The sequence below is a fragment of the Odocoileus virginianus genome, chromosome 19, assembly GCF_023699985.2.
Source record: "Odocoileus virginianus isolate 20LAN1187 ecotype Illinois chromosome 19, Ovbor_1.2, whole genome shotgun sequence".
NCBI lineage: Eukaryota > Metazoa > Chordata > Mammalia > Artiodactyla > Cervidae > Odocoileus > Odocoileus virginianus.
In genome coordinates, this window is record NC_069692.1 from 28804132 (window position 1) to 28817186 (window position 13055).

At 36.2% G+C, this 13055-nt stretch overlaps 1 protein-coding gene across 6 annotated transcripts in view; it reads left to right on the top strand.

Moving 5' to 3' along the window:
• Window positions 1–11111, top strand: part of HACE1 (HECT domain and ankyrin repeat containing E3 ubiquitin protein ligase 1) — a 118382-nt gene extending 107271 nt beyond the window's left edge. For all 6 annotated transcript variants that reach the window (XM_020872571.2, XM_070450046.1, XM_020872576.2 and 3 more), the window contains 2 exons: window positions 9385–9498; window positions 10293–11111. In XM_020872571.2, the coding sequence (XP_020728230.1) occupies window positions 9385–9498; window positions 10293–10395 (217 nt within the window). In that variant the 3' untranslated portion in view covers window positions 10396–11111. The remainder of the gene's footprint in view (window positions 1–9384; window positions 9499–10292) is intronic.
• The last annotated feature ends 1944 nt before the right edge of the window (window positions 11112–13055 follow it).

A 13055-nucleotide genomic window follows, 5' to 3' on the forward strand; every position in this document is an offset into this window, starting at 1 on the left:
TGGAGATCAGTGGAGAAATAACTCCAGAAAGAATGAGGGGATGGAGCCAAAGCAACAACACCACCCAGCTGTGGACGTGCCTGGTGATGGAAGTGAGGTCCAGTGCTGTAAAGAGCAGCATTGCATAGGAGCCTGGAATGTCAGGTCCATGAGTCAAGGCAAATTGGAAGTGGTCAAATAGGAGATAGCAAGAGCGAATGTCGACATTCTAGGAATCAGTGAACTAAAATGGACTGGAATGAGTGAATTTAGCTAAGATAGCCATTATATCTACTACTGTGGGCCGAAATCCCTAAGAAGAAATGGAGAAGCCATGATAGTCAACAAAGAGTCCAAAATGCAGTACTTGGATGCAATCTCCGAAATGACAGAATGATCTCTGTCTGTTTCCAAGGCAAACTATTCAATGTCATGGTAATCCAAGTCTATACCCCGACTAGTAATGCTGAAGAAGCTGAAGTTGAACAGTTCTATGAAGACCTACAAGACCTTTTAGAACTAACACCCAAAAAAGATGTCCTTTTCATTATAGGGGACTGGAATGCAAAAGGAGGAAGTCAAGAAACCCCTGGAATAACAGTCACGTTTGGCCTTGGAGTACAGAATGAAGCAGGGCAAAGGCTAAAAGAGTTTTGCCAAGAGAACGCACTGGTCACAGCAAACACCCTCTTCCAACAACACAGGAGAAGACTCTACACATGGACATCACCAGATGATCAACACCAAAATCAGATTGATTATATTCTTTGCAGCCAAAGATGGAGAAGCTCTATGTAGTCAGCAAAAATAAGACCAGGAACTGACTATGGCTCAGATCATGAACTCCTTATTGCCAAATTCAGACTAAAATTGAAGAAAGTGGGGAAAACTACTAGACCATCAGGTATGACCTAAATCAAATCCCTTATGATTATACAGTGGAAGTGAGAAATAGATTTAAGGGACTAGATCTGATAGAGTGCCTGATGAACTATGGGCAGAGGTTTCTGACATTGTACAGGAGACGGGGATCAAGACCATCCCTAAGAAAAAGAAATTCAAAAAAGCAAAATGGCTGTCTAAGGAGGCCTTACAAATAGCTGTGAAAAGAAGAGAAGTGAAAAGCAAAGGAGAAAAGGAAAGATATACCCATTTGAATGCAGAATTCCAAAGAATAGCAAGGAGAAATAAGAAAGCCTTCCTCAGCGATCAATGTAAAGAAATAGAGGAAAACAATAGAATGGGAAAGACTAGAGATCTCTTCAAGAAAATTAGAGATACCAAGGGAACATTTCATGCAAAGATGGGCTCAGTAAAGGACAGAAATAGTATGGACCTAACAGAAGCACAAGATATTGAGAAGAGGTGGCAAGAATACACAGAAGAACTCTACAGAAAAGATCTTCATGACCCAGATAATCACAATGGTGTAATCACTAACCTAGAGCCAGACATCCTGGAATGTGAAGTCAAGTGGGCCTTAGGAAACATCACTACGAACAAAGCTAGTGGAGGTGATGTAATTCCAGTTGAGCTATTTCAAATCCTAAAAGATGATGCTGTGAAAGTGCTGTACTCAGTATGCCAGCAAATTTGGAAAACTCAGCAGTGGCCACAAGACTGGAAAAGGTCCGTTTTCATTCCAATCTCTAAGAAAGGAAATTCCAAAGAATGCCCAAACTACCGCACAATTGCACTCATCTTACATGCTAGTAAAGTACTGCTCAAAATTCTCCAAGCCAGGCTTCAACAACACGTGAACCGTGAACTTTCAGATGTTCAAGCTGGTTTTAGAAAAGGCAGAGGAACCAGAGATCAAACTGCCAACATCCGCTGGATCATCGAAAAAGCAAGAGAGTTCCAGAAAAACATCTACTTCTGCTTTATTGACTATGCCAAAGTCTTTAACTGTGTGGATAACAATAAACTGTGGAAAATTCTGAAAGAGATAGGAATGCCAGACCACCTGACCTGACTCTTGAGAAACCTGTATGCAGGTCAGGAAGCAACAGTTAGAACTGGACATGAAACAACAGACTGGTTTCAAATAGGAAAAGGAGTATGTCAAGGCTGTATATTGTCACCCTGCTTATTTAACTTATATGCAGAGTACACCATGAGAAACGCTGGGTTGGAAGAAGCACAAATTGGAATCAAGATTGCCGGGAGAAATATCAATAACCTCAGATATCCAGATGACACCACCCTTATGGCAGAAAGTGAAGAAGAACTAAAGAGCCTCTTGATGAAGGTGAAAGAGGAGAGTGAAAAAGTTGGGATAAAGCTCAACATTCAGAAAACTAAGATCATGGCATCTGGTCTCATCACTTCATGGCAAAGAGATGGGGAAACAGTGGAAACAGTGGCTGACTTTATTTCTGGTGGCTCCAAAATCACTGCAGATAGTGACTGCAGCCATGAAATTAAAAGACGCTAACTCCTTGGAAGGAAAGTTTTGACCAACCTAGATAGCATATTAAAAAGCAGAGACATTACTTTGTCAACAAAAGTCTTGTCTAGTCAAGGCTATTGTTTTTCCAGTAGTCATGTATGGATGTGAGAGTTGGACTATAAAGAAAGCTGAGAGCCGAAGAACTGATGCTTTTGAACTGTGGTGTTGGAGAAGACTCTTGAGAGTCCCTTGGACTGCAAGGAGATCCAACCAGTCCATCCTAAAGGAGATCAGTCTGGATATTCATTGGAAGGACTGATGTTGTAGTGGAAGGTCCAATACTTTGGCCACCTGATGTGAAGAGCTGACTCATTTGAAAAGACCCTTGATGCTGGGAAAGATTGAGGGCAGGAGGAGAAGGTGACGACAGATGATGAGATGGTTGGATGGAATCACCAACTCAATGGACATAAGTTTGGGTAAACTCCAGGAGCTGGTGATGGACAAGGGAGGCCTGGCTTGCTGTGCCTCATGAGGTCACAAAGAGTCAGACAGGAGTGAGCGACTGAACTGAACTGAATGGATATTGTCCTTTATTGCTAAATTTTCCTGTTTATGAATAATGCTGAGCAAATAAGGAATTTGTATGCTTTTTATACTGGCAGATCAGTTTATTATTTTTTTCAATTCTTGCCCAGAGAACCCCAGGGACGGTGGATCCTGGTGGACTGCTGTCTGTGGGGTAGCACAGAGTCGGACATGACTGAAGCGACTTAGCAGCAGCAACAGTTTGATTATTTATAAATGTAGGATAAGTAGGATAAGTATATAGGGAAAATTCTTAAAAGGGAAATTTTTGCATGCAGAGTATATAAATTTTTATAACTTTGAGACATTCCTCACTTAAACTTCAGAAAGATACCATTATTGACATCAGCAGGGAATGAGAGTCCCTGTTTCTTATATTCTGTCAATGTAAGATATAATCATTTTTATTTCCATAGTTTCTTATATGTTTACTTTGTATTGGAATAGATTTCCTGTCTTTATTTTTGTACATTATTCTACCATCATTTAAAAAAAATTGTTTTTTAATGTCCCTAGATATACAGATAGGGACATTTATAACTCTGCAAATATTTTTCCCAGTTTATCATTTGCCTTTTAATTTTATTAAGTTAGACATATAGATTTCCATATAGATTATAAATTTATAAAAATTCTATAATGAAGATTCTAAGTTAGGTTGCAAGTTGATTATTACTTTCCTTACAATTTTTTTTTTTTTTAATATATTCTTCCCTACTCCCAAGATTTTGTATACTTATATGTTTTTCTACATTTTTTGGTAACATTTTTGTTTCTGTTTTTACATACCAGTTTTTAAGCCATCTGGACTTTATTTTGGTTTATGTTATAAGCCAGGGCTCTTTAATTTTTTTCTAAGTGGTTTATATTTAAACGCTGTTTAATGAATTACTATATTTTCCTTCATGATTTGGTTGGTATGAGCTTTTAAAATGCAGGAAATAATTATTCAAGTTCTTTAGTACTAAAATTGTTAGCTTGCTACTGTTATAGAATTAAAAACACTTGGATTAGTGATACACAATATGTTTCCTGGGCCTATAGTCATAGTTAGCAATGCTGAAAAGAACTGCACATTTTGCTGTTTAACTGATAGAGAAGTATAGTAGCAAATCCATTTAAACTGAGGTGCAGGATTTGGGCAAAGAGCAGAAGCCACGGAGGCTGAGGGGAAACTACATGGACCTCAGCTTTACCTTCAAGTGAAAAAATCCACTTTTCAGCCCTTGGTCAAAATGGAGTCCTTGCTTTGAATTTAACCAGAGTAAATCTTAAAGTTTTTTAAACCATAACTTTCCTTTTACACTAGACCCAGTAATCAATAGGTATAGTGTTTGCCCTTCTAGACCAAAACTATGTACTTTTCCCCTTTTTTGCACTTTCTGGAAAATTCTGTTTATCCTTCATATTTAGATTGTAAAATGTCTTCTTCCACATCCATTATTTAATCTAGAACAATCTTACTGAAGAGCTGTAGGAGACTAGAGTTGTGTTCTAGTTGTAGGAGCAAGAATCTGTATCATCAGTAACTTTAAAGTATTTTTATGGTGGTGAGAGTATTTTGTTTATCTACAGGTCTTAAATATCTAACTTTTGTTTCATTATCTGTTAGTAATGAATGTCAGACTATATGACTACTTTGTATAAAATAGAAATATGTCATTTTTATTAACTGTAATTTTACATTGTATAATTTAGGTGTCATAATACTCTGCCAAAGACAGTTTCATTTATTTTTCTCATACATGCTTAAGCTTGATGAGCCATAATCTTAACTTAAGATCCACGGGTTATTCAGGTAGGGGGCCCAGTCATCGTTTCTAGTTTAGAAGAGGAGTGAGATTTCAGGTATTGTTTGTGAATATCAGTTTACAGAATGTTTTCAGTCTAGATATTAAAATTGGAGGCTCACCTAATTTTTCAAAATTTATTTATATGAATTGTGATATTGAAATTCTGTGCTATAATTTGTGTAAGAATCAGTGTCAAGGCTCATTTTCTCACCTGTCCTGATGAAGTGGTATATTTGTATTTAAAATCTGCCTCTAATATCTTTCATCCCTTTTTATTTTTGGTCACCTTTGTTAATTTTTTAGGCAAAGGTTAATATGCATAGATAAACTAATGTTGAATTTTATTTCACTTTATTGACATATATATTCAGGTCTTTAGATATTCTCTTGTCCTAAGTAGGAATTGCTTATATGTTAGGGTTTTGTTAGGAAGATTCAGGCATCCTTTTAACATTCACTTGAATTTCTAAGGTAAGTTTAGGCATTTCATCAATAAAGTATTTAATAGTATTTAATAGTGACCAAACTACTTCCTAGCTAGAAAAGAAAACTTTTAGTTTTAGAGATCTATTTCTATTGGATTGTTTTTTTTCTCTGTGAATATGTGCATATCATCTGTGATATAAATATTAATAGAAAATCTTGGTGCATTATTTGACAATTTGTTTTAGTGTATGTGGTAAGATATATTTAACATTTAAATCATTTTTAAATGTACAGTTCTGTGTACATTCACATTGTCATACAGCCATCACTTCCATTCATCTCCTGAGCTTTTTTATTTTCCTCAGTTGAAATTGTGCACATTAAACACTAGCTTTCCATTTCCCATACCCCCTGTCTCTGGCAACCACCATTCTTTCTGTCTATATGAGTTTGACTACTTTAGGTCCCTTATAAGTAGAATCAATATGGTGTCTTTTTGGGATAGACTTATTTCACTTAGCATAATGTCCTCAAGATTCATTCATAGTGTAGCATATGTCAGAATTCCCTTCCTTTTTAAGGATGAATAGTATTCTGTTGTATGTGTTTACCGCATTGTGCTTATCCTTCCATCCATGGATAGTTACTTATGTTGCATCCACAATTTGGCTATTGTGAGTGATGCTTTTATGAACGTGGCATGTACAAAAATCTGAGTCTCTGCTTTCTGTTCTTTTGGATATATACTATAATCCTATGCTTAATTTTTTGAGAAACTGTCTTACTGTTTTCCATAGTTGGCTACACCGTTTTATATTACCCTCAGCAGTTGCATAAGGGTTTCAATTTCTGCATGTCCTTTCCAAAACTGTATTTTTTCTGATGCCTTTTTTTTTTTAATAACTGTCATCTTAATACCTGTGAGGTAGATATCTCAGTGTAGGGTTTTTTTTTTTAACATTAAAAAGAATTAATTTACTTATTTTGGCTGTGCTGGGTCTTCATTGCTGCACAGGCTTTTCTGTAGTTTGAGGGATCAGGGGTTACTCGCTAGTTGTGGTGTGCAGGCTTCTCATTGCCATGCCTTCTCTTGTTGTGGAGCACGAGGTCTAAGGCATGCAGGCTTCAGCAGTTGTGGTGCACGTGCTCAGTAGTTGTAAGTCGCAGGCTCTAGAGGACAGACTCAGTAGGTGTTGCACACGGGCTTAGTTTAAGCTCCTCAGCATGTGAGATCTTCCTGGACCAGGGATCAAACCCATTGGAAGGTGGACTGTTTACCACTGAACCACCAGGGAAGCCCTCAGTGTGGTTTGGATTTGCATTTCCCTAATGACAGGTGATTTTTGATTGAACATCTTTTGAATGCTTATAAGCCATTTGTGTATTTTCTTTGGAAAAATGTCTGTTTGAACCCTGTCCCTATTTTTTAAATTGGGTTTTTGTTGTTAAGTTGTAGGAGCTCTATATATTGGGTTGGGCAAAAAGTTCATTTGGGTTTTCCCATAAGATGTAGCAGAAGAAACTTAACGTACGTTTTGGCCAATGTATTTTCTCAATATTGATTCCTTGTCATATTTATGATTTAAAAATATTTTCTCCTGTGGCTCACCTTTTCATTCAGTTCATGGTATCCTTTGGCACCCAAGTTTTAATTTTATGTCCAATTTATCTATTTTTCTTTTGTTGCCTGTGTCTTTGGTATCATATCCTAGAAATCATTACCAAATCCAGTGTCATAAAGCTTTTCCCCTGGATTTTCTTCTAAGAATTTTATAGGTTTACCTCTTCATTTAGTTCTCTGATTCATTTTGTGTTAACTGTATACAGTGTTAGGAAGAGGTCTAACTTCATTTTTTTTGTAGTGAATATTCCGTTTTCTCAGCACAATTTGTTGAAAGGACTGTCCTTTTTCTGTTGAATGTTCTTAACACTCCTGTCAAAAATCATTTGGCTGTATATTTGAGGGTTTATTTTGAGGTTCCCCATTCTATTTCTATCTGTTCTTTATGTCGGTACACACTGTTTTGATTACTGTAGTTTTGTAGTTTAAATTTCAAAATTAGAAACTGTGAGACTTCTGACTTTGTTCACCTTTCTGTAGTCTCACTATGTTCAGTTCAGTCACTCAGTCGTGTCCGACTCTTTGAGCCCCCATAGACTGCAGCACACCAGGCTTCCCTGTATATCAACAACTCCCGGAGCTTACTGAAACCCATGTCCATAGAGTCGGTGATGCCATCCAACCATCTCATCCTCTGTTGTCCTCTTCTCCTCCCTCTTTCCCAGCATCAGGAGCTTTTCAAATGAGTCATCTCTTCACATCAGGTGGCCAAAGTATTGGAGCTTCAACTTCAGCATCAGTTCTTCCAATGAATATTCAGGACTGATTTCCTTTAGGATGGACTGGTTGGACCTCCTTGCAGTCCAAGGGACTCTCAAGAGTCTTCTCCAACACCACAGTTCAAAAGCATCAATTCTTTGGTGTTCAGCTTTGTTTATAGTCCAGCTCTCACATCCATACACGACTACTGGAAAACCATAGCTTTGACTAGACAAGACTTTTGTTGGCCAAGTAATGTCTCTGCTTTTTAATAAGCTGTCTATGTTGGTCATAACTTTCCTTCCAAGGAGCAAGCGTCTTTTAATTTCCTGGCTGCATGCACCATCACTGATTTTGGAGCCCAAGAAAATAAAGTCTGCCGCTGTTTCCACTGTTTCCCATCTATTTGCCATGAAGTGATGGGACCAGATGCCATGATCTTAGTTTTCTGAATGTTGAGCTTTAGCCAACTTTTTCATTCTCATCTTTCACTTTCATCAAGAGCTCTTTAGTTCTTCACTTTCTGCCATAAGGGCGGTGCCATCTGCATATCTGAGGTTATTGATATTTTTCCCGGCAATCTTGATTCCAGCTTGTGCTTCATCCAGGCAGCATTTCTCATGATGTACTGTGCATATAAGCTAAACAAGCAGGGTGACAATATACAGCCTTGACGTACTCCTTTCCCGATTTGGAACCAGTCTGGTGTTCCATGTCCAGTTCTAACTGTTGCTTCCTGACCTGCATTACAGATTTCTCAAGAGTCAGGTCAGGTGGTCTGGCATTCCCACCTCTTTCAGAATTTTCCACAGTTTATTGTGATCTACATAGTCAAAGGCTTTGGCATAGTCAATAAAGCAGAAGTAGATGTTTTTCTGGAACTCTCTTGCTTTTTCGATGATCCAGCGGATGTTGGCAGTTTGATCTCTGGTTCCTCTGCCTTTTCTAAAACCAGCTTGAACATCTGAAAGTTCACGGTTCACGTGTTGTTGAAGCCTGGCTTGGAGAATTTTGAGCATTACTTTGCTAATGTATGAGATGAGTGCAATTGTGTGGTAGTTTGAGCATTCTTTGGCATTGCCTTTCTTTGGGATTGGAATGAAAACTGACCTTTTCCAGTCCTGTGACCACTGCTGAGTTTTCCAAATTTGCTGACATATTGAGTGCAGCACTTTCACAGCATCATCTTTTAGGATTTGAAATAGCTCAACTGGAATTCCATCACCTCCACTAGCTTTGTTCATAGTGATGCTTCCTAAGGCCCACTTCACATTCCAGGACATCTGACTCCAAGGAAGTGATCACACCATCGTGGTTATTGTGGGTCATGAAGATCTTTTTTGTATAGTTCTTCTGTGTATTCTTGCCACCTCTTCTTAATATCTTCTACTTCTGTTAGGTCCATACCATTTCTGTCCTTTATTGAGCCCATCTTTGCATGAAATGTTCCCTTGGTATCTCTAATTTTCTTGAAGAGATCTCTAGTCTTTCCCATTCTATTGTTTGATCGCTGAGGAAGGCTTTCTTATCTCTCCGTGCTATTCTTTGGAACTCTGCATTCAAATGCATTCTCATGTCAGGTAACATTTAAAAAAATGCATCCAATGTAAATCTCTGGAAAGATAAGTGTAAAGAATTTTCTGGTTTTCCCACTGTGTAAAAGAATACAAAACAAAAACCTTTGAGCCTAGATATTTTTCACAGACAGGGAAATCATTTTGGATTGCACATAAAAGCCTCTGTTGCTTGAATTAATCAAGTAAACCATTTATTTATTCATCAAATATTTAATGAATGCTAGATATGAGTCATTTTTATAATTTGAAATATATCTATTTCAAAGATTTTTCTTGCATGGTTACAACTTACTAGATATGAACTCTTAGTTCCAGGGTCCCACATGGTGGATTTGCTAATATCATGGGTGGAAGTGGATTGCAAAACTTCACAATTGCTGCTGTGCCATATACTCCAAATCTTCTACCTACTTCAAGCACATGGTATGTTAAATTGGTTTATTTAAATGCACTGTGAATTGTCTGATTAGTTTTAAATGATCAAGGGTCTGACTGCTTATTGCTTCATTGAGAGGAAAATCTCAACAGTGATCTCTGTTCATTTTGTAATCACTGATAAAGAACTATATAGTAATAGTTTCTTGCCTTCCACTTTGTAGGTAGGGAAAATGTTTGAGGAAACTACCTACTTAGATTCTGTGTGTGCATGCATGCTAAGTTGCTTCAGTTGTGTCTGACTCTTTGCGACTGTATGGACTGTAGCCCGCCAGGCTTCTTTGTCCATAGGATTCTCCAGGCAAGAATACTGGAGTCGGTTGCCTTGCTCTCCTCCAGGGATCTTCCCAACCCAGGGACCAAACCCATGTCTCTTATGTCTCCTGCATCGGCAGGTGGGTTCTTCACCACTAGTGCCACCTGGGAAGCCCCACCTATACTCTAATTGGATACATATAGTTCAAATATCACTAAAGTTACACTGTCATAAGTATCACTGAGTTACGCCATCATTTCAAACTTAATTGCCCTATTGCTTATTTATTTTAGGCTGGAGGGAACTTATTTTTGTCTGGTACATTTGCATACTAAAGGAAAGTGCAGTGTAGCAGGGTTTGGTTTTTTTTTTTCCTTTTTAAATACTACTTCAGGGTTTTCCAATTTGAATGCAAATTTGAGAGGGTGGTTTTATGTTAATTTTGAGTAGTGTTTTCACTTCTAGACAAAACAATAAAATATTTCAGAGCTTTCCTATTTAATAGTGGTATATTTTTCTTTTAAAGCATCAACATGCTCAAGTTACCTGAATACCCAAGCAAAGAAATACTCAAGGACAGGCTTCTTGTGGCGCTGCATTGTGGCAGCTATGGTTACACAATGGCATGATGAAGTCTGGGAAATACATCTGACTGCTGATGCGCAATTCAGAGTGGCAGAAGTAATTTAGGAAACTGTCAACAGACAAGCAGCCCAAATGCAGCCCACAGGCAGGGCTGATGTTTGAAATTCATAAAGGATCAGGTTTTCTTTTTTTCCCTTTCACTTTCACTTTTATGTTTTCTCAGTTTGTGATACAATTAGAAAATATAAAATCACAGTAGTTGTCATTTCAAAAATGCTAATTGAAAATAATAGAAACTGTCCTTTTTCACATTTCTTTAATCTTATCCAAGAGTGTATTAAGGCAGCATCATATTCTACATTCCACATCTCCTATGTAACTGTTATGTTAAAAAGGTGTTCTCTCTTTATTTTTCTATATAATAAATTGTATTAGGACGTCCAGCCTGGTATGTCCTATTGCATGTAAAGTGCCGTTTATATTTTGGAAAACTACTGTATAGAATGGGTTAATTTACATTGTGTATAAAGCCACAAATATGTATTTTCCCATATTGAATCTATATTGCAATGATGTTTTTTAGCTTTTCAATATTTTATTATGTAAAGTTTAGACTGATGTGACTAATAAACAGCTGATGAAATGACATCTGATTTATATATTAAAGCCTTTGCTGTATTGTATGAATTATTGTCTCAAAGTTATTCTTATGCTTTGTTTTAATTATATTTAGATAAAATTAAAATAATTTTTTACCATGTTTCTTTTCATTACTATTGTTTTATCTATGAACTGTAATGTCACATTTGAAAACATAATCCAGTGTGCAGATTACAATTTAAGTATGTAATTCTTCCTTAAATTTGCTTTTTATGATTAAAATATTGAATTCAAGTGATATATACCTAATACAGAGCATTGGATTTTTAAATTTTAGGTTGGGCTAATCAGTTTTCTTTTGAAAAGACACATTTGAATAGTTACAGCATACCTTTTAAGAGGGAAGCAGGGACACTCCGACATTCAAAAATGTTAATGGAGGAATTTGTGATGTTTAGGACGTTGCCTCTGGAAACTAAAAATAGACTATCCAGTGGCATCATTATTGGTAAAACGACTCTTATGCATATTTTCTCATATATATGCAAATACAGTACCACTGTAGTTGTCACTGACAAATATAGACAATGTGTATATCAATACAGACAAAATGTATATACGTGTACATAGGCTTGTATGTTGAAAAAAGCTTTGCTAAGTTATAAAACTTCTTTAATACATGTTTTTGGTCCTGTTCCATTATTGTTGGTTTTTTGTTAAGAAAACATCTTTCAACAGATTACATTAGAAACAAAATCTCTTAAAATTACTAGTAGCTCTAAAATTAGAATTCAGATGCTTTATTTATAAATAAATGAAGCTAGTAGTTTTTAAAACGTTGGGTTTTGAAATTTTTGTACAAGAGGTCATTGCCTTCTAACTTCACATAGGTTATTTAATATTATGTTGCTTATAATTTTAGTATTTATAAACATTTATTTGTTTATAATCATACATTGGCTTTGTTAGGCTGGTCCTTTTGCAGGTATTTATGGGGAGGAGATAATAAAACATTTAAAATCTCATGGTTTTATATCCATGAATTTGAATATTTTTATATAGAGCTAGCAGTTTTAGAGTTTATACTTTTATATTATCTTTAGTTTCTAAACTTTAAGAATTTAGTTAATATAAAAAGGTTTTATATGGATTAAAATTCCTATTTAAACTAGAGGCAGCAGGTCTCTAATTTATTCTGTTCTCACAATTTCTTCTGTAAGTAGATGAATATGTTGAATGCAAGTATAAAAAAGTGATTAGAGATTTTCTTCCCCTTTGGGTAAAAGATTACACTAATAGGAAAATAACTCTTACAACATGTGGTAATTTCATATAAGGAAGAAAACAGAGAAATACAGCATTTTACAGAAATGAAACTAGAAGGCAAAGGAGCGTATTGTAGGAAACTAATGAAAACATCTGAGCAGGAGTAATATTATTGATATTATTATAATCATTATATTTATAATATGATTAAAATAAGTCTAATTAAAGTTATTTGAGAGGATAGTGACCACATAGTTAATAAAAACCATCTTCTAATTCATCTAAAAACAAAAGGTAATCTAATGAAACCTATGCTAAGCACAGCCTTTGTTGGCTTGGGAGGCAGAATGATAGCTTTAAACATAGGTTATGTGTTGGAGGCTCACAGATAATTCCCACGCACACATGGGTTTTGTTTGTCATGCCAATTGTAAATGTTGAATAAGTTGTCAACATTTTAAAGAATCACGAGATTTCACTTAGAAGTCAGTATTTTTGACTTTTGGGAAATGAGATAATTTACTGTTGGGCAGAGATTCCCTAGAAGCATTAGCAGGAGGCTGGAATTGAGTAAAAGTCCCTTCTTGGAATGCTGAACACGCTCTCCAATTTGCCATTTTCTTGCCCCAACCTGCTTCACTATTTTCCTGGACATCGATGGCATTGAAGTTTGCTTTAAAAAAAAAAATTTTGTGTTGATTAGAAATGTTCTCTTGGAGCATAAAGTGAAACAAATTCTTTGGAAGGCAATTTGGCAATATCAGACTTTTAAAATGTACACAAGTCTTTGACTCAACAATTCTACATCTAAGAATTCATCTGTGGAGATACTTGTACA